At 38.0% G+C, this 21,332-nt stretch overlaps 2 protein-coding genes across 4 annotated transcripts; one reads left to right on the plus strand and one right to left on the minus strand.

The window, feature by feature from the left end:
• Positions 1 to 1,486: 1,486 nt before the first annotated feature.
• Positions 1,487 to 6,902, minus strand: coq4 (coenzyme Q4 homolog). Its single transcript, XM_079659172.1, has 7 exons — positions 6,771 to 6,902; positions 5,979 to 6,131; positions 4,332 to 4,428; positions 4,123 to 4,225; positions 3,881 to 4,010; positions 3,106 to 3,199; positions 1,487 to 2,339 (listed from the first exon to the last, which is right to left on the minus strand). Exons 1-7 carry the CDS (start codon positions 6,835 to 6,837, stop codon positions 2,165 to 2,167), a joined length of 819 nt encoding a protein of 272 aa, XP_079515298.1. The 5' UTR covers positions 6,838 to 6,902; the 3' UTR covers positions 1,487 to 2,164.
• Positions 6,878 to 19,859, plus strand: traf2b (Tnf receptor-associated factor 2b). Of its 3 annotated transcripts, none has more exons than XM_079659171.1 (11): positions 6,878 to 6,997; positions 11,336 to 11,538; positions 12,243 to 12,321; positions 12,483 to 12,581; positions 14,374 to 14,535; positions 14,625 to 14,699; positions 15,099 to 15,173; positions 16,440 to 16,664; positions 16,752 to 17,055; positions 17,318 to 17,466; positions 17,976 to 19,859. In XM_079659171.1, the coding sequence occupies exons 2-11, from the start codon at positions 11,363 to 11,365 to the stop codon at positions 18,192 to 18,194; spliced, it is 1,563 nt and encodes a 520-aa protein (XP_079515297.1). In that variant the 5' UTR covers positions 6,878 to 6,997; positions 11,336 to 11,362; the 3' UTR covers positions 18,195 to 19,859. The 3 variants fall into 3 exon arrangements, with proteins under 3 accessions (XP_079515297.1, XP_079515296.1, XP_079515295.1); XM_079659170.1 differs by having other exon boundaries at positions 6,970 to 7,108; XM_079659169.1 differs by lacking the exon at positions 6,878 to 6,997 and adding an exon at positions 7,402 to 7,540.
• Positions 19,860 to 21,332: the final 1,473 nt, after the last annotated feature.

The following is a 21,332-nucleotide window of genomic DNA, read 5'->3' on the forward strand; positions in this document are numbered from 1 at the left end:
TCACAATGTTTGTTTCATATAACCAACAATCCATACCTCAACATTATTTAAAAAATAGATAGAAAAGAGCAGCAAATCCTCACAGTTTTGAAGCTGAACATTGTTCTTGCATTGATAATGACTTATACAATTTGTTTAATAGTTGAATGACATTCTTTTAATCAATTAATAGACTTAAAGTTTCAGCTATACTTAAATATTTAAAAATGTTTTGTTTGAAAATAATCTTAATTTCTTAAGTACCAAAGCTCTCCAATATTTGAAGTGGAGAACTATAACTATATTGTTTCATATAGTTCCCTCCCAAATAAAATGAAGTAATAAAACATACTCAAGTTAAGTGCAGGTATCTCAAATTGTTCCTTTAGTATGTTAGTCAGGATACTTGAGTACATGTTCTTAGTTACATTTCACAACTCGTTAATCTCTGTAGAGTTAATATAGCCATTTTCTATTAGACACTTGGCTAAATCAAGCAAAGGCTCTCAGGTCAGAAGGATGTGAAGACCCTAATACATGAGCCCACAAAACAGTTTTTAGTGAGTCTTAAAATCTGAGAAAGAGACAAACTGTGATTCAACCATAGATCCTGAGGCAGAGCAGATGTGAACACTTCCTTCACTTCACAGAGTATTTATTTAGAAGACCACCAGGGGGCAGTAATGTCAAATTAATGAATCTTTAATCCAATTTTGTAAAATAATCTTAATTCATTTAATGTGGAATACCTTCATATTTTGGCAGCTTCCACAGTGAATGTAGTGGATGTCCCAGGATGTAGTGATTACAATGTATTGTGATTACATTACTATGTGGTGTAACATTGTATCAGCCAATTCCTTCTAGTCAGGCTATTGTAACAGAAGCACTGTGGATACAAACATCTTTCCATTAGGGTCCATCAGATTCTAAACTAGTGTGTATTGTTGAACGTGTCCCATGTGATTTATCATTGAGTGTGTAACCTAAAACATGATACACATTGTGAGTGAAACACATCATCATAGTTGTTACATGTTTACATGCCGTTGTGCACATGCTTATCTTGTGCATTGTGTCCAAATAAACATTTGCATAGTGACCCTGAACTAAATGTATGCTGGGAGAGTATTTAACTAATCTCTTCACATTTGACACTCATAACTAAACTAACCCTATGATGAAATGTTTCTTAATGAGAATGTTTGGAACCAAAATTTAAAGGGGATTGTTTGCTTATGTCATACACCTCCCAAGAAATACGTACTTCCTGTTCCTCATCATGACCGTAAATAGGGGATGCATCATATTTATTTTGTGAAGGCGATAAGATAATAGAAGCATCTGCTCCTTTCCCATCAATTAGTGTGCAACTACAAAGTGAAATCTATGACACTGAATATAGTCAGGATTATAATAAACTACAAAATGTGTCACGAAATAACCATTTAACAATTGGCATAACAATTATGCTGATGAACCAAAATTAATATAAGAGATGGCTCAATACCATTCTGCAGGCTTTTAATATATAATTGGTATCAATGCACTTTGCAAAAGAAGCCATTTAAAACACTCATGAATTGTTGAAAGTGCAGTTTTGTGCAAAAGTTAAATCTGGGTATTCAGAATAACAGAGGAAAAACAATTCTAGTGTAAAATACTTGATATAACTCAACACTCAATGGAGCCTACACGTCAATGACAGTTGATTGTTTAGGCTAATGTATAATATGGGATTTTACATTGTTCCCTGTCTAATATCATATCCAAAACTCAGTATGGGATCGGTACATCCCTACTTTTCAAACCCGATTACAGATGACACCAGTTTATCGGTAAGTATTTGATAATGACATAACACAGTTATTAATTCATTTTTCTTCTTTAAACCAATACATACTTCCTCTCACATTCTCAACAACAGTGACTGAACCTGTCATTTTGAACCGGATCTATTCAGCAGCATAAGGAAGGCTTAAAAACTCAAGCGTTTCATCAGAATAATTTACAGCACTCAAGGTGATTCACATCATTGGAAAACACAAAGTTTAGTAACTGTGCAATTTCCTCACTTCCTTAGTTACTAACGTCCATCTCTAGTGTACGCCCTTTCAAATGCTTCAGTTAGGGCGATTCCTTAATTTTGCTTCTTGTTTTTTTGTTTTGTCTTTACTCATGTGTTTCACTTCTTGGTAGCACTGAGTATGACAGGAGGTGGCTCTATGTTGAGCTCTTGTCGGAGGTCTTCGATGTTCTGCTCCCATCGTCTCTCGTAGAAGATACTGAGGACGCAGCGAGCCCGACGACCATTGTGAAGAGCCCAAGGGCCCAAGGATGTGAACAGCTGCTGTAGACGGCTTGCAGAAGGGGAATTGAGAGGAGGAGTTTAGCATGGTGCCAGAATATGTAGAGATAATGTGTTACCTATACCAGTTTCAACAGAAAGCACAAGTAACTTCAGTTACTGAATGAGGAAGGATTACTGATTTACAGTTAACAGGCATTGTTTCATCTCAACGGTAATAATTGTTGGTTTGTTTCCTCTTATCGTCTGAGCAGGACAAATGCCAAGTAGTTGCTTGGTGGGCCATATATATTTGTCAAAGTAAGTGGTAATGCTTTTTAACATCTGTGTTATTTACAGATTAAAGGCTGAGTCCTATGTATCCTAAGAGGCCAATTCAATTGAATAAATGAAATCACAAATACATATTTGGTAAGAAAATGTATTGCCAACTGTGTTGATATTGGTTAACTTTTCAACAAAAATGCAAACATTTTCAGCATATATTATGACAGACTAAATATGTCATCTGGTTATATCCCAATTGAAAGGATTATAAAACAATTGGTAAATCAAGAAACAAATCGAGAAATTAATCCCTGATTAAATTGTTTTTCTTTGCAGGCCAAAACTATTCAGAGCAAATCAAAGCACCGATTCTGCCTCCATCAGCTTGGATTTTTGCTGAGTTGAACAGTTGAGCTTGAATATAATATTGAATCAAATATTTTCACTCAAACTGTAACTAACTGTACCTTTGCTTTTATTCCTATGGAGCTGACTGCTCTTACTCTCCTTGGTACAGTACTACGTTGCAGGTTTAAAATCTGGTATTGTACCTTGGATTCAACCGCAGTGGCCCCAGCACAGCTCCAAGCGTACACATGGGAAGGCCAGTCTGAGCAGCTTCAAACCATTTCACTGCCACTTCACCTGAAAGCAGAAAGAACGGAGAGAAAAATACAAAGTTATCAAGATTATAACCTTATGCTTTTGGTTTTTCAGCAATTTAAAGAAAAACTCCTGGGTCAATGTACATAATACTTAGTAGAAGGATTTCGATTTGGCCAAAGAAGAACACATAAAATGGTGGAGCGGACTCGTATCAGGGGTAACAATGGTAGGGGTATGCTTTATTTTTTTCACTGATTGTAGTGTCTTAAGCGGACAGCAGTGCTATCTGAGTGACCTTTTCATTCCAGATTAAAGGGGGAAGAGAAAGCTAGATTTAGGTCAACATTGCAAACCAATCCAACTTTTGTGAAGCTTGATTGCTAAAAAATGTTTGTTCCTTCTCTTTAGATGTTCTCCAGGTCAATCTAATAGTGCGTGGTGAGCAAGAAAAAAAAGCTCACATCAGCATTTTGTAGGAAAGGGCTTTCTATAGCAGGCTATTCTTATAGACAGTTGGGAAGTAAAAGAAGGAAATAACACATGAAGTTGAGAAATTCATTGTTCAGCCAGACACCAAATGTGTGGCTCCAGGTGCACCCTACCACTAGCATTGTTTTCCAAGTAAAAACATCTTCCTGTAACTGTATTCATTGATTTGATTGTAGAGGCCACATTTGTGCAGGATGTGTTGGAAATGTAATGAAGTAATATTTTACTCACCCAACATATTGGTGGGCATGCCCAGTAAGGTGTGCAGTAAATCATGGACCTCTCTGTATCTCTGCATAACGTAAGCTAGCTCCTCATTGTCCACATACTTCACGTCTGCCCTTGAGTCTGGAGTCACATGCTGCCACAACAGGAAAGGTTATCCATGAGTGAAGACAAAACAGAAACTTAAAATCAGGGAATTCTGAGGAAATGTTAATCTTGTTGTAATCAGTCTTAACACAAACACTCACATTGTCCTCCAGGAAACGACAGTATTCCCTCCCAAAAGATCCGTCGGGCAGAGAGGACATCTCGCTCAGATTAAGCGTAGACAGACGGATTCTGGGCCTTTCTCTGCATGAACAAGTCAAACTGAATACACATTTCATTCAATGTGTAGAAAATACTGCTTAAGAGCGCCTATATTAAAAAGCTACTGAATAGTGTTACAGTGACTCACGTAAGGATAGTGTAGCCTTCAGGGTCGTTTCTCATCTTTTCCCTGAGATTTATCAACGCTAGGTGTCCTGTTGTCTCCCCCAGCACTGCAACCATGTCTGCAGGGAGAGTTTTATGAAATTATCCCCAATGCCAAATTTGAACAGAAAAGGAAATTGTTTCACTGCACTGTTATCATATTTTGATAGTCTTTAATGTTGTATTGTTATATGTGTGCTGTTTGTCATTTTTTATCTGTACTCGAGTTTCCCCCAGTGGGACAATAAAGAACCAAAATAAGAATAATTATATGCTATGAATGTACAATATAGAGATTTTATGAAAATGTTATTACAAGTCCAATAATAGATTGTCAAAAAACGTGTGGTACATTTAGGCTTAAAAATGTTTTAACTTGTGACTAGCATCACATTAATAGATTTAAGGGACATTCCAGAGAAGTTACCCATAAGGCTCAAATAACTCACCACAGAGAGTATTACTCAGCCTATGAAAACAGCTGTTAAATGTCTTATTTAGGAGATTTTTAAAGTCTGGAAGAAATGTCTGGCTCAAAATGACAAATGCCGATGTCATCGTTTGTGGAAGTTAGAATGACCTGGGTGTTTGCCAGGTAGGAAGAGGCACAAGTTTGAAAAAAAACACTAAATCTGTAGGATCTAGCATTTATGGATATCACCCGATACTAAAAGGGAAAAAACACAACAGTTGTTAGAGCTCTCTTCCTCCAAGAAAGTTTCTGGGTAACTGCACTAAATGATGTGGCCTCTCTTGGTGTATAATTTCATTTCTGTTTTCAAGACATTTTAGAAGCATATACCAGTGATCTCCAGAGAATAAAAGATTGGAAATGAATGACTGTACTTGAACAGTTCACGAGAAAAGAAACCCACGGTACTGCCCCTGACTCTTGGTTTCCTTTGACTGTAAAATGATGCATCAAAGTCTTTGTTTGAATTATAAATGTTAGAATTCATTAGGCACTGTACTAACAATTTAGTTGAATTTACCTTCAAAAACTAGTTTGACCAGATATTCTTATCACAAGGTTGAAAAACTGAATTATTTTGCAGGGCTTTAGTTCATTGTGTGGTTTTCAGCAGTGAACTCTGGGATCTTTTTCAGATAATATTTCTGAAGGCTCAGGAAAACAGTAATGTATGGAAAGGTCTTATATTACTTTTTGTTAATGTTATTTGTGTTATTTGAAAAAGCTATAGATTTAGAGTGAAATACTTGTTAATTCCCGCTAGGCAGAAAATATATAGGATTTTGATGAATTTCTAACGTAAGGAACATTAGGGGGTTTTCTTGCATCACCGGCAGAGTTATCTCCATATTTGTCTATACAGCTGTTCGTCCGGCAGTGGGCTGTACAACTGTATTCAGCCATAAAAGGGAAGGCTATTTTGGGGTCTTTTTTGAGATTGCCTTAATTTGATAGTTGAAATACAGGTTAGAGAATGCAAGGGGGGTGGCATGCAGCATGTCACCAGCCAGATTAAACCCAGACGTTAAAGTAAGCCTATATTTGTATCTGTCTTAACCACCTTGCCCTTTAAAAAGAGATGTAAAGTGAACAATAGACATGCACAGACAATAACAAATAATACGGCTTGAGCCCCATGATATTATGTGTGAGTCTCACCATGTCTGTAGGGGTTTTGTAGTGCAGCCACTCCTGACCCCACAGCCAACAGGGCCTTCTGGATGGGAGTGGTGTGGATATGTCCAGGATACAGCCCATCATAGCAGCCGTCTGTAAACCTAGTTCTACTGCTGTGCACCTTGTGGACGCACACTGTTGACAAAAAGGGAGATCAACATTAAAGGACTGTTTGACAACTGGACCAAGACAAAGAAATTACACACTAGTTAATTATTATTTTTATTGCACGCATAGAACAATAATAACTCATGCACACCAATTAATCAATTCAATTCATTCACCAATTGATCTACAGGAGCTAGTAAAACCAGCAAAATACTATTGCAAGATGTAGTGTACAACACAAGTCCTGGGACAGTATGTGCTTATGTTGGAGAGAAAGCGTGTATGTATTAAAAGTCTGAATGTGCAATGAGATATATAAAAAAAGTGAATAAGATCATCGATCAAAAGCTGCTTCACTGACATCTATTTAAAGATAACTACAATGATCTTCACCTACTGTGGACAACACCAATCATCTTACTATGTAATAAATAATATAGTATTAAGATACAACGTGAATTGTATTTAGCTAGTTACATGTATACAACATAGCTGTTGGCTTAATAGTGAAATTGTTAACTGTTAACGCAAACAAGGCTTCGACATGCACCAAATTCTATCTGAAAACAGTTACATTTAATCTCGATAGCTAGATTTCCTTAAAAGCCATGTTATGTTAATCATTTTTATAAAATAAAATGTAACGTTTGCTGTATAAATGCATACCTTTTGAGAGCAAAACGTATTGTGGCTGAATCAACCGCTGAACACTTCTACTGAAGGACAGCAACATTGTTAACTCTAATGCGCATGCGTCATCTGCTATTGCAATCGCTTTCTTCTCCGGTGCAGCCCGGATGAGGGGGCGGAGTCGGACCGTTTACTATACAGTCTATGCTATTAACACTGAACAGTCCACAATTTCGTTCCACACAGCTGCCTTTAATCACAAAGTAAGCGCACTTAGGAATAGAAACGTAAACATAGCTAAAGGTTGACCTGTCCTTCTGAGGCAATAGCGGACGAAATTGTTTTTTCTGCAGAGATATTGTCCAGACGCCAAGGTTAGTTTGCTGAGCTTGTGTTTCTGCTTACCAGGGCAATAGCTTAGCATTTTACTAACTGTTACCAAATTAATAGGTTGGTCAAACACCGCGTATCTTATCAAATTAGCCGCCTAGAGTTGCGAAAGCGAGCTAACTCCACCAACCGAAAAGTAAAGTGCGAGAAAGCTAATTGTTTAGCTACCCCATTGCTTGTTTTTCTGCCAATAACACACGCAAAAACCATTTACATATGATACTTGCAGATGTTATTCGGTAGCATAAAAGCACTGTGTAACTTCCCAGAAGACTATGTATGAGTGTGAGGGAGGTATGACAACAGCCGTTGCACTCCGTGGTTTAAATACTCTGTGACGTGGAGGGAGTGACTATAAGTACTAAGGTTGGGTGTTACTGCGTTTTCTCGGATATCAGGGAAACTTAGCAAGCTGGGTGAGTTATATTCTGTTTTCTGTTTGAGTGCAATATCTCAGAAAGGTTTGCAGTCCCTTGGCAGGGGTTTTAAAGAGACACTGAGCAAAAACATGGCGAGGGCAGGGAGAGCAGATGGGTTTTTAGTGGCTTCAAATGGCTGCTACTAGATTAAAAAAAAACAGGACGTGAGAGTTGTTTGTTCTGCTAAAGTTATTCATATGTAGACTAAAAGCTACCTTTGGTTGTATTTTACGTTCAAGGATATGTTTTGATTGAGAATGCAGCTACTTGTGTTCATTCTTTCACCATTCTTCAACTGTTATGCACTTGTAACTGGAAAGCCAGTTTGAAAATACTTTTTTTTTTTTTATCAGAGCTCAGTCTTTTAAGTGTAGGGTTGCTCTCATAGTACTTGGGTTCTTCTTTGTGGCATGTTCAGTGAAACATAACAGACTGTACTGGTCGTTGGATTACACTTCTCAGCATGGTTGAGCCCATGACAAAGGAAGTTACCATATGGCTTGTATATGCCTGATTTAATGATAGTTTTAATTGGGTTTATAATAGCTACTCTCTCAAGGTTTCTATGGATACATAGCTAAACAAGAGAGGGCGAGTATTAGTGTGCAACTAAGGCTTGGCTCATTTGCCTTTCTTCTACAGTTGGACCAGTTTAAACATTGGAATTTGTCCAATCTGTGAGTAAATATTAGTCAGCGTGCAATGGTGATGTGTCAGAGAGATATCAGGGAAAAGTAGCGTGGCTTTCCAATGATAAGCAGCATTGAGCTTTTTCTAAGACGTGTGTGACAGAGTTCTACTTGAAGTTAGTATAAAGTTATCTTGGGTGGAAGGTGACACTGAATAATTACTAATCATTTTTGTAGGAAATTCTATGGAAGATGAACAGGGTTGTAACATTGTACCCATACTGCATTTGTGTATATCTAAGAAATTGAAACAAAAAAAGAAGAACAAAGTGTGTGTGTGTGGTTTTAATGTGTTAATATGTTTACCTATAAACTCATAAAAACACAGAGCATCAACATTAGGAAAACAAAACATCATAATAGTTTAGACTCTATGCTTTAGAGTATGACAACATATTGGAATAAAAAATGCTTAATAATGCCATCTTTAAAGTTGGGATTTATTGCTAATGGCTACTAATGCATTACTGGTCATATGATCCCTTGGAACCATTTAAGTCCCATGATAAGCAAGACTCTAACTTTTAGTCTTGTGATCATGACATGTTTATTGTGAACATTAGATTTGAGGGTTGTGGGCCTGTTTTGTAGATTTCAGTGTACTTGAAATGAGTTTGTGGGCGACAGTAAACTTTTTAATTGCTTAATGTAATTTATCTTGGTTAAGTATTGATCCCAGAACCACTGTTGAGCCCACTTCTCTATACAGATATCATCCTAACTTGTATGCCACATCAGCACATTTGTGTAAGCCTGTGTCAGTCTCAACAGTGACGCCTGTGTGACTTTCTATTTACAGAGGCTCATCATTTTCATAAAGTTTGCCTGTCATTTTGTGCTTAGTGTACTTTCCCTTCAAATAATGAAGGGTGAAAATATATTGGAATAACCATTGGAACTACTTGCTGTGTGTTTTTTGTGTAAACATCAGTGGCATTTTAAATGGCACAGAATGATAATTTATGAGTTTAGCTTTATAGGTGTTGTCTTCAGCTTCAGTTTAAAAGGTGGATCCAACCCTGCTCAAAGCTATTTGGCGTGGCTTGTATTGTCTAGAGCTCGAACCAGATAAACGAGGCCATAATAACATTCTGGCTGCACACAAGAAGAAATATTTCCAAGGTTAATTTATTCTGTCGTGGCTCATATTCGAAGCCCAGTTTCCCAATACACTTACATTAACAAAATGTTGACATGCAGTACTTGCATACAGTAGCACACCATTTTCTGCAGCTTTCTTTAATATTAAGCCCATTTGGCACTATGACTGGCAAACGGCTGTATGCATATTTTCTCATGGAGAGCTCCATGTAGGCGTGGGGGAAAATGTCATAAATCATATATGACATCTGCTGGTTTATTGGGAAAGCACACCCCACTCATTTCTCAACCATAAGGGATTTATTTAATGACTAAACATGTAACTAACAGATAATACCTTCAAAGAGCAGACATTTCTGAGAATATGTTTGTAAAGGTTTCTTATGCAAAAGAAGTACAACCACAACCTTATTTCTACACTTCATGCAGCCAGCTGTCAACTATTCACATAATAGGCTTTGTACTCTGACCATGATGTTGCATTTTACTTACCATAATTGAAGAAATACAGGTTTAAACCCTGGCAGTGTAGCTTGAGTTACTACCACTACCATAGCTTTTGAGTTGGAAGCTGATGATAAAATATATCTCAGCCACAATCAGTGGGGTTTCGTTTTTGGTTGTTAAAAGAACATAAAGTAATGGCTGATGGTGCATAACCAACCACACTTACTTTAAGCCTCGTAAGCAGGTTATAGCTGTTTGGATAAGAGGTGGAAAGTCCAGTTGCATTGTTTGACTTCGCTATGGGGAGTAGTGTGTTCAAAGTGCATAAGACAACAGTCGACTTTTGCTCCACTTGTGAAGAAAGTTACTTAAAACAGTAAAGGTCAGTTAATATTATAACCATAATAAATTAATATACACCAGTTCCCCCTCGCGCTAAGCAATACTAAGGCAACATATTATTTAATTGGTAGGAAAACACGCAGACTCAAACTCATTTAATCGGTCCACTTGTTTACATTTACTAAGGTGTCATTAGGGACACTTCCACAAGGGGGCACCAAAGGAAGAGATATTCAAATCCTAAAAATAGGGGCTTTATATTTACAATCTTACATTATTATTATTATTAAGAATACCATACAATAAGAGTATTATTATAATACTGCAGACTCTTATCCATTAGGCGTTGTGTTGTTGTCTATATATTATGGGCAGAGCCTATAGTAACCACTAGGTGGCAGCACAGAAAGAAGTGCGAATTATTCGTTTTTTGTAGTGACTATTGTACAGTCTGCCGTAGAAACCCTAACACTTTTTGCTTAGTTGATGTGGCATACAGTTTTCCTGACTCATAGCTTGACACAACTTTTGTTGAGCAACATTTGATAGACTTTTGTTATGCAAGAAGAAAAGATCCAGCATGAAAGATCGACCACATGATGGTGCTGCAACCAGCAGATGACCTCGTTCCTTTTTTATAAGAACATTTGGAAAGATATCTTGGTATCAGTGGATATCTCAGCAGATAACTCAAACTTTGCACGCACCTCATATATCACATAGACTTTGTTTATAAGGAAAGCGGAAAGGACAAGCCATTCTACCACGATGTACAATTTAGGCTTACAGCAAAGACATGCTAATGGTGAATTAGCCAATACATTATGGCTAAAAAAAAAAATCCTTTCATGATGTCTCATTAAAATTAATTTGCTCAAAGGTTCCATTGTAGCCTCAACGGTTTTACATCTATTTGAATCTCATGCAAAGCCAATGGTTTTTGCATTTCTTTTAAGATAAACATTCAATACTAGCATGCCTACATAATCTGGCTGTGACATATACAACATGTTTGTTTGCAGGGTGTAGCAGCTGAATGTGATGCGGTTTCACAATAATATATCAGCCTTATTATCCTGTCACTGTACACATATTTGCTTTGTGCGTGCATGGTTGACATATTGCAGTTGATAAGTGTTGTGAAATGTTCTTTACTTCTAAAAGTCTTGGTTTTCATGTATTTGGTATTCATGTGTGTGGTATTCATTCACAGGATATTGCACCAGATTGATGGAGAAGAATGGCCTACATCTCGATGGACTGCCCCAGCTCTCTACCAGGGATTCCTCAAAGTGTGCTGTCAGTGCCCATGGAGAATAAGTACAAATGTCAGCAGTGTCACCAGGTCCTGAGGAAGCCTGTCCAGGCCCAGTGCGGACATCGCTTCTGTGTACACTGCTTCAAGCAACTCACCAGGTACACTGGAAGTCTACAGACCCTCCTCAGCCGTGTGAAATTCCAACCCCTTCACCCCCTAATGCTTACCCTCTTACCGGACATGCTTCAGCACATCCTGTGTTCTTATCTCTGCTCGCCCTCGGGGTTTTTTGTTGCAACCAAGATCAATTACTTTAATCAGACTCATGACTCACATGACTGGACTCTTTTACTGAGTGAATCACAAGGGTCTGACCCTGCTGACTCATTCTAAAGGTGTCCATTGTTTCCTTTTCTGTTTCTTATATCACTGAGTCATGCATTGGGAATTATTTACGGATAGACAGTTGTTTCACATGATGTTTAATCATACTTTGGCAGTATCAATAAACATAAGGTCATTACATCATTTAACAACTATACATAGAACCATACATTAAACGAAACTCAATAGCATGTACCTACTTTCAAAACAACCCCTAATAGTTTTTTATGTTCACATTTGCCTTTGTACATTTCAGTATGTGTGCAACAACATGTACCTAACCTTTATAACCACACATGAAATTGAGGTGATTTCACACGACCTATTTGAAAACCACTTCTGCATACTATATGGGAAAACATCATGTTATAATGATTATTTCACATGTACTTGTTTGTGTGTGTTCTTCCTGTTAGACATACATTATCAATGTCAATGTAGTGTGTTTTACAATAAAGTCACAAACCTGTTTTTTCAGTTCTGGCCCGAAGCCTTGTGAAGCCTGCCGGGAAGAAGAGATATACGAGGAACCTTTTTCGATTCTAAATAGTAATGAAGTAAGTAATGAAGTACTCCTTTGGTCAGCCAACATTTTTATTTTATGAGACAGCTTGCCTTGCCTCACTCCCACCCTGATTCAAAAGAATGATTCCTTCACAACAGCCTTACACAATGAGGCCATAATATGCTATAATAATAATGTTCTTTGTTCGCCCAGGCATTTCCAGACAATGCAGCAGGACGAGAAATAGCAAGCCTGCCTGCCAGGTGTCTGAACGAAGGCTGTGTTTGGACAGGCTCCATAAAAGAGTATGAGGTGAAGTATAAATACTTTTTTCTTTTGTCATTGTGGATGTATTCACTGCTTTCTACTTGAGTATTTTTAACTATGAAAAACTGTCAGTTTACTCCATCCAAACCTGTCCTGTCCTGTATTTGTTATTATTTAGAAACACTTTTTACGCATACTGGGTTTTCCCTCTCAAATATTCTACATTCTGAATCGGGGCCTCATGTTGTACACTTGGGTGTGTTGCATGCTTAGCAGCACTGCTGCTAGAACAGAGAAACAGGAAGTGAAACTTGATATGCAGCCTGGAAAGTCCCCATGTTACCAGTTTGGATAACAACAAGCACCCAGTAGGAAAGTACCAGAATGAATAAAGGACACTCGAGAATAGCTTGTGTACTTATTCAAGGTTGGGTTGACCATGACCTGATATTGAAACTAGATTTAGGCTACACCAAAAGGGAAATCCTAAATGTATACACTGTGAGACATAAAACAGGAACAGCTTCAGACAGAGAGACACGTAATTCAGACACAGTGTTATCTATAAACACAGAAAAGCCCCATTCCATAATCATTAAAGCTGCGTGTGATCTTTGTTCAGTTTTTACTATAAATACCAATGTGTGTTTGGGGGAGGGGGATTTTAGAGTTGACTTCCTGTTGTTTTTTCTGTAAAAACACAGCTACACAGTTACCCTATCTAGCACAACACAGGAAACATAAATATAGTGTCATGGCAGGAAGCATTCAAACACCAAGCAGATGCTGGAGATTATATTTGAATGATTTTCAAATGTGGTTCTGGCCGGTTAACCTGCTGACGCTGTAACGAAAAACACGTGCTAGTTTGCAACGACAACATGGTCAATATTTGATTACAGCTTTTAAGAAATGATTACTAGGCGGTGTAAGACACTCTCTTGTTTGTGGGAACATTTGTGTGCGGCTGTCTTAGTCACTGTCTTGTGGAAAGTGTTGCGATGTCTTTAGTTAGCCACACACCGAACTAGCTGGAAAAAAAGACTAAACGTGGTGTTAGAGTGGCGCAGTATCGAGAGGGATTTGACTCAGAAGCCGTTAAAGATGATTCATATTGGATTTGGTTATTCATTTCGAGAATTGCCGGTGTAGCGTGTCTGAAAAGTAAAGCGAAAACAGGTTAGCCTACCTGTGGTTCCAGCACTGTGGCTCCTGCGTGTTGTTGCTTCGTTATGAAAGGAAACGCTCACATCCACAGGCTCCACCTCACATTCGAGCTCCACCCCGTTCCGTTCCCGGCATTTTTCAAAAAGATGCCATTTAACACTTTAGAGCTATCAAAACATATTTTTTTCCAGTTTCTCGTACTTCACTTTTTTTATTTCTGAGCTTCTCTTTTTTGTACCTTATTCCTCATCTTCCATTGACTTCCTATTTACGATCAGATGTTTGAAAAAGTTAACTTTTTTAAGTCTCACTTCTTTTAATCATTTGTGTTTTTAACATGCATATATTAAAAGCAAATACATTGTACATCTCAGAATATGTTTTGTTTTTCCACATTTCAACTGTCAGAACATTTTGTATGCTCCCATGAACGGGTGTGGCCGTCATTTGTACAGACATGTAATCTTAACAATGATAACATAACTGTCAACAAAGTTTTACTGACAAGGTTCATTCATCTTCCTGTTAAATTACACCCTTTGCATGCCAAGTCTGCTGTTGAACTATAAAACACACCTGTCGATCTTTGGTATCATTAAAAAGACGGTGAATACCAGACACATATAGGAAGTAACAATGATCTAACTATATATCTGTCCTCCATTGTTAGGCTCAGCATGAAGGTCGTTGTGAACTTGAGCGGGTAAAGTGCGAGGCCTGCCAAAACACGATCCTTCTTTCGGAGAAGGACAAACACAATGAGAGAGAATGTGAAGAAAGAACGCTAAACTGCAAATACTGCAAAACATCCTTCAACTTTAAAGAGATCAAGGTGAGAAGATCGAGTGTAAAGCGGTTGCTAGTGGATTATGTATAAACGGGACACAAAATAATATTATCATGCTCCTTTGTGTCTTTTAGGCCCATGATGAGATCTGTCCAAAGTTTCCCTTACAATGCAAAGATTGTGGCAAGAAGAAGATCCCAAGAGAAAAGGTTTGAGCTCTTCCTTTAATTATTTACTGTAAGGGTGATTAGTTGGCATGGAAATGCTTGGCAATTTCCTCTCTGAACAAAGGCTCTTAGCTGCTATAATCTTAAAATAAATCTTTATTGCAACCGTCAGGTGTACTCTTTGTACTGCACATTCAATTCACTGACTAGATTCGTGCTACAAAGAGCCTTCATTGCTTTATTATACCTGCAATATCATTGATCTGGTTACGAGATACATGTGAATTCCCAAGACTAATCATCTGAAAAAGTATTTTTTCAAATGGGGAATGAGTGCCTAAGTTTCTTTCTCTCTAACACACTTTCACTTTTCTGTTTCATGTTGACACAATGTTTGAAGTTTGCCTGCTGACCTTTTCTATTATTTGATTCTACCTTCAGTTCAGTGACCACAGCAAATCCTGTGCCAAGTCAAAGAGTGCCTGTCCCTTCAGTGATGTGGGCTGTAAACATGTGGTACGTAAGGAAATCTATTCAAATACAATGTTTCTTTTGTGTTGTTACTTTCTTTGTTCTCTATTGACGCAGGCCCATACTAATAAGATACGATAAAATGTTACTGTCAGTTGAAATGATATTGTATCTTGCATCGCATGCTCAAAGCAATGAACAGAATGACAGGACAAAAAATTGAGGAAATCTACCAGGTCACCTTCCAGCGAAAATGGATTTATCCCTTGTCACACACACACACACACACACACACACACACACACACACACACACACACACACACACACACACACACACACACACACACACATACACACACAACCGTGACCCTACAGTCACCTGCAGCATTCATATGGATACAAATACGTTATAGACTTTCAAGGAAATCTCTTGAGGCCAAGAGTGAAAGTGAAGATGAATCCTATCAATACTGTTAATGTAATGCTACTGACAGGAGAATTTAGATTAGGTTAGCATACAATAAGGGAAGTGGGTGCAAAGGGCTGGCCTGGCTCAGTGCCAAGGCACCTAAATAGTTGTACTTCCCTAAAAGAGACATACATATAGACACAGAAGCTACCATTTGAAGCTACCAGTACACAGAAGCTACCAGTACACAGAAGCTACCAGTCTTTATGCCAAGCTAAGCTAAAGGCCCTCTGGCATTCAGATGTAGCGTGGTATGAACACATGTTTTCCTCAAGAATTTCCTGAGCTGGCTTCACTGGTAAGCAGTGGGTGGGCTCAGTTGCATAAAGATGATGTCACACATGTGAGCACCAATCAGGAGTTAGCAATATTTGAATTTAAACCTGAGTATAGTTGAGATTGTAATTTATGTTGCAACGGCTGCAACTGAGAACTCCTCCACACACAGTCCTGGTGATTAGATGGGTTTGGCCTGCTTGAACTGTCCTAATAAAATACATAGAAATGTTATATAATAGTCTTGGAACATTTGATGTTATCAATGTTAAGACTTCAAACCAGGAGATCCATTTTGAGTATGTTTTACATGAAAAGAAACTGTGATTGGTAAATCCTGAAAAACTGTCTATATTTTTCTTGTCCTACAGTTTTCAAGGTTTCAGTTCAGAATCAGAATCAGAATACCTTTTATTAGTCCCACAGATTGGAAAGTTACATTGTTACAGCAGAAAAGAGCCAAAGGCAGCTTAATGTTACCTAATGCATAAAAAGAAATATTTAAATATTTATATAAAAAAAAAAAGAATAATAGACCTAACCAAGCTGGGTCTTGTTTCTCAGATAGAGAACGGGAAGCAGAGCGACCACGAGCACAGCAGCACCATGGAGCACTTGCGTCTGCTGCTGCCCATGGTGCTATCCATCGCCGTGCCGCCCAGCGATGCTTCCGGTCCCGGAGAGTGGCAGGAGGACTCAGGTCTGGGCCTGTACAGGGCCCCTGAGGAGGGGGTCAGTATGGGCTCTGGAGCTGCAGCCTCCAGTCAGTCTATGGACCTAGATAAAAAGGTGAGTCTCAAAGGATGAAATGCTCTTTCTTAAGATCCTACTATGAATGAGGGTCTAAATCTATCTCTTGGTGTGTTTTTCTGACAGGTAAAAGCTTTGGAAAACATTGTGTGTGTCCTGAACCGAGAAGTAGAGCGCAGTGCAGTTACTTTAGAGGCTTTCGCACATCAACATCGTTTAGACCAGGACAAAATAGAAAATCTCTCCAGTAAAGTGCGTCAGCTGGAACGGACAATCGACATGAGGGACTTGAAACTGTCGGAAACTGAGCAACTGGTGCGGGAACTTCAGTTCTGCACCTTCGACGGGATCTTTGTGTGGAAAATCTCTGACTTCTCACGCCGCAGACAGGACGCTGTGGCCAGTCGAACACCCGCCATGTTCTCTCCAGGTGTGATAAAAGACCTAATCAACATCATCCATTTCAAAGGCCTCTGGTCTCAGCTGAAAGGTTCTTTTTGAACTTGAGTAGGCTTAGATCATGTGGTTTATGTGATGGGTTGGCGTCATACAGTCTATGGTTGGCGTGCAGACGAGGGAAATTCCACTTCCCTACACCCTTGTTGTTGAGGGAGTGAACATGTTACTCCCTCATGTGACACATGACCTTTGTTTATAGGCTCTGGTTACATTCTTCTTTTTCCTCCTCACAGCATTTTATTCCAGCAAATACGGCTACAAAATGTGTCTGAGGCTGTATTTGAATGGCGACGGGACGGGTCGAGGGACTCACCTTTCGCTGTTCTTTGTCGTCATGAGGGGAAAGTGCGACGCTCTCCTCAAATGGCCCTTCAGTCAGAAGGTAGCAAAACTTTATCAATAGTGGTGACCCATATTATAACACACTTCATAATCTGCTTACAGCACTGAATAATTATACTTATCAAAAATTATACACATCCGATTATCACACATTATAAAGCATTTTGTAATCACAATAAGGTCAAGTATTATAATATTAACAATACAACATTTTAGCAAGCACAATGGTGTATTATAATTCCCGTACCTATAATGCATTATAATCTTTCATAACGCATATAAGCAGTCCTTGGTTGCTTAAAGTGAAGTGGACAAAAATATTGTTAAATGTTTGCAAGAAAACACAACAAACGCTTTTGGACGATAAAAAACTGAAAGCTGGACAAGTACATTGCACTTAATGATGTAATTGTACCAAAGACAGTCTGTCTGAAGACTCAAATCACTCAAAATACAGATAAAACCTGAAATGACGTTATACTTTTACAGACATGCTAACCCACAGTTGCCAGGACGATTAGCTGAAACAGTCTCTTTCTCTCTCCACAGGTGACGCTGATGCTCTTGGATCAGAACAACAGGGAGCACATCATCGACGCCTTCCGGCCCGACGTCACCTCCACCTCCTTCCAGCAGCCCATCAGCGAGATGAACATCGCCAGCGGCTGCCCGCTCTTCTGCCCGCTCGCCAGGCTGGCCGGCAAGAGCCCCTATCTGAGGGAGGATACCATCTTCATCAAGGCCATCGTGGACCTCACAGGCTTGTAGGGTGTTTCTGTGGAAGCTACACCAAAGCAAACTGAGACAACAGGACACAAACTATTACTATATAATATATATTTACATAATATTATATAGATATTCACTGTATCTAAGACATAAAATTTTAGATATCTAAACTATATATATCAAGAATGCCTCCAGTGGTCCCTTTAAGACGGAGTTATAACGGTGAGTTAAATAATAGCGGTTGTCAGCTGTTGTGGTTTAAGTATCTATTTTTTGTAGAGCAATTCATTTTGTTTGTAAGCATCAAGGATGTAGGCACTACTGTGTCATACCTGTCTCTCTCTCTCTCTCTGTCCACCTGTCTGTCCGTCTGTCTGTCTCTATGTCCGTCTGTCTCTCTGTCAGTCTCTCTCTCTCTCTGGCAGTCTCTCTCTGTCAGTCTCTCTGTCTCTCTCTCTCTCTGTACATCTGTCTCTCTCTCTCTCTGTCTGTCTGTCAGTCTCTGTCTGTCTGTCTCTTTCTGTCTCTCACATTTTAATTTTATAATATAGTATCATCCGTCATCTTAAAGGGACACTGTTGGCATTTTTGTAAAAGCTCAGAAATTATAACACATAATATGCTTAGTAAAAACGTTATAATTATTATAATACTCGACACTCCAGTCTACATTATGTTGTTCTCTACACCCGGGTCAAACGTAGGCGCAATCTGTAGTGGTCCCCAAACAGATGTTGTAGTTACTTTTACTTTCACAACATTTTTAAATGATTGTGACCACATAAGATCTTATACTTCCCCCAGTAGGAATCCAGAAGCATGTCCTGTTCTGCACCTGGCCATTTGAACAGTGCAACATGCTGGAATTAAATGTAATAACGCTATATAAACTGATAAAATTAACAAAGATAAATAATACACTCCACCTGAAATTCCATGTGAATCAAACTCCATGTTGTTATGCCTTTTTGTCCTAAGCAGATGTGTGGTAACATTACTTTTTATCAGGTGGACAACCAATCAAACAATTACAATATTGAAAAACCACTCATTTCTGTATCATATGCTGCAGTGAACCTGTTACCAAAACTAGGTCAGTCCTATGATAAACAGCTTGATAGCTCAAATGTATAACAAATAAGGAGAAATGAAAACAAATCAAACATTTTGAGAAAAGGCATTACGTTAACCGTCATGACAAGGCTGGAGTTTATATATAACAGTTTAAAGCAAGCTCATATTGTAAAAAACACAAATTCCTGCTTTTGCTTCTAGTAAATAGAAAGGTAGTTAACTATATACCATAATAATTTGTCTTTATAATAGTTATTATACATTCATTTATTTGTACTATCATACTAGCGTACTTTTTGTTTTATGTACATATATGGAATTGTACATTTGGCCTTAAACATTAACACATAATTAATTAGTTAGTTAATCTTTCAAATACTGTTGGGAAATCATAATAAAGTGCTACAGTATATTTCACAAATGACACATTTGTTGTTGCTTTTGTGTAATTATATGTCTTTTATTTACGGTGTACCATGTTGGAACATTCTGTTTATTTATTGTATATTGTATGGAACATGCAATATGTCCATTGTTTAATTAAACAACCCCTTAATAATTGGGATAGAAAATGTAAATCTTTAAGGATTTGAAATATTAAAAGAAATTACCTTGAGATTTTTTAAATGATATTGGGTCTTTCCTTTTTTTCCTTTTTCATGACATTTTGTAGACCAATAATTGATTGTACAATAAACAATTGGCCCAATAATGTTAATAAATAAGGAAAATAATCATCAGATGCAGCCCTACTAGAGAAGTCAATCCACACTTTAACGAGCTAGCAATCTGAGGGGATTCTTTTTTACAGATGGCCGGCAGCATAAACAGTTCTCCGGGCTCTTATCAAAAAAATATTAATTTTTTTATACAAGGGGGTTAGTATGTTGAAAAAGTGGAAGAAAGTCATGGTATAGTTTGCTGAAAAAAGTTACAATTTAAAAAAAAAATCATAGTTTAGTGTTTTGAAAATAAAGTCACATTATAGTATGTCTAAAATAAGTGAAAAAAAGGTCATAGTATAACATTTATAAAAAAAAGACTTTATATGAATTGTCTTCAATTAAAATGTTAATGTGAAATTAATTGATAACAAGTCAATAATCAAAACATGTGTGCCTGCATAGTTTTATATTATATGAACAAGGTAGCACAGAGGTATAGAAAATAACATTTTGTGTCATTCAAACGTTCATTTGTTGAGGGTCCCTAAGTAAAACCTGTGATTAGAGCGACGGCTCGATGAGAGCCAACCGTCCTCTGAATGCTGAACGTGAAACTGGGTAAGAAGAAGAAAATGTATTCGCCTGTCTTCTTGCACAGAGATTTGAAATAGCGGATTTTATTCACGGCTCTGAACATGCATCACACAGACGTAGGTGAAATTTAACAAGAAGGTGAGACTAACCGTCACCAATGGGAACATATTTATTGAAAACAAAACCCTGAATAAACCACATGACGCTAAATGTGAAACTCGCAATGAAATGTGTCGTTCCCATACAGTCTATGGTCGTTTCAAAATAACTATAGGTGTTAACCGATACCTCGTTTGAACCATAACTGGAACACTAACACGTCTTGGTTTGGCACGGCTCAGTGAAACTGGGGCCTATGGGGAAAACCATGCTCGGTTGAGGTGAGCTGTCAGTGTCAAAAGCACTGAGGGTATTTATTTTCATTTCTTTCTTATAAAACCCATTCGTTTCAGTGCAGTGTGCGACATTAAGAGAACATTAGCATATGGTGAGGAATGTGCGACATCAGATGAAATGGTTAGAAATATGTGGAAAATGTTTATAATTAACATGAATTATGAATTTGGTGGATTCCAATGACCTTATGGCCTCATTTCATTTTTAGGTTTAAAAGCATGGGCTCGGAATAGTCTCATAATACACACATGCACACAGAAGGATTCACACTTGTATTTCATCATCCGCAAAAGGATTCACTTGTATTTCCGGATCCACACTTGTGGTTTTCAATGCACACACAATGTGTTTCGTTTCATATACATGTAAATAAAATCCCATTACAGAAAAAAGTTTTAAATGTGTATTTTTGATCCACACATATTTGTTTTCCGTTTAAAACCTCTGA

The sequence above is a fragment of the Notothenia rossii genome (genome assembly GCF_949606895.1).
Source record: "Notothenia rossii genome assembly, chromosome: 11".
Classification (NCBI taxonomy): domain Eukaryota; kingdom Metazoa; phylum Chordata; class Actinopteri; order Perciformes; family Nototheniidae; genus Notothenia; species Notothenia rossii.

What these genes read in the sequence shown, in the direction of transcription:
- coq4 (XM_079659172.1), bottom strand. Translation starts at nt 6,837, where the DNA reads ATGTTGCTGTCCTTCAGTAGAAGTGTTCAGCGGTTGATTCAGCCACAA. An exon ending in GAAGGCTACACTATCCTTAC is followed by an intron (nt 4,226 to 4,331) that starts GTGAGTCACTGT and finishes TTGTTCATGCAG; the next exon opens with AGAAAGGCCCAGAATCCGTC. An exon ending in GTCGTTTCCTGGAGGACAAT is followed by an intron (nt 4,011 to 4,122) that starts GTGAGTGTTTGT and finishes CTGTTGTGGCAG; the next exon opens with CATGTGACTCCAGACTCAAG.
- traf2b (XM_079659171.1), top strand. Translation starts at nt 11,363, where the DNA reads ATGGCCTACATCTCGATGGACTGCCCCAGCTCTCTACCAGGGATTCCT. An exon ending in TGCTTCAAGCAACTCACCAG is followed by an intron (nt 11,539 to 12,242) that starts GTACACTGGAAG and finishes CTGTTTTTTCAG; the next exon opens with TTCTGGCCCGAAGCCTTGTG. An exon ending in CGATTCTAAATAGTAATGAA is followed by an intron (nt 12,322 to 12,482) that starts GTAAGTAATGAA and finishes TTGTTCGCCCAG; the next exon opens with GCATTTCCAGACAATGCAGC.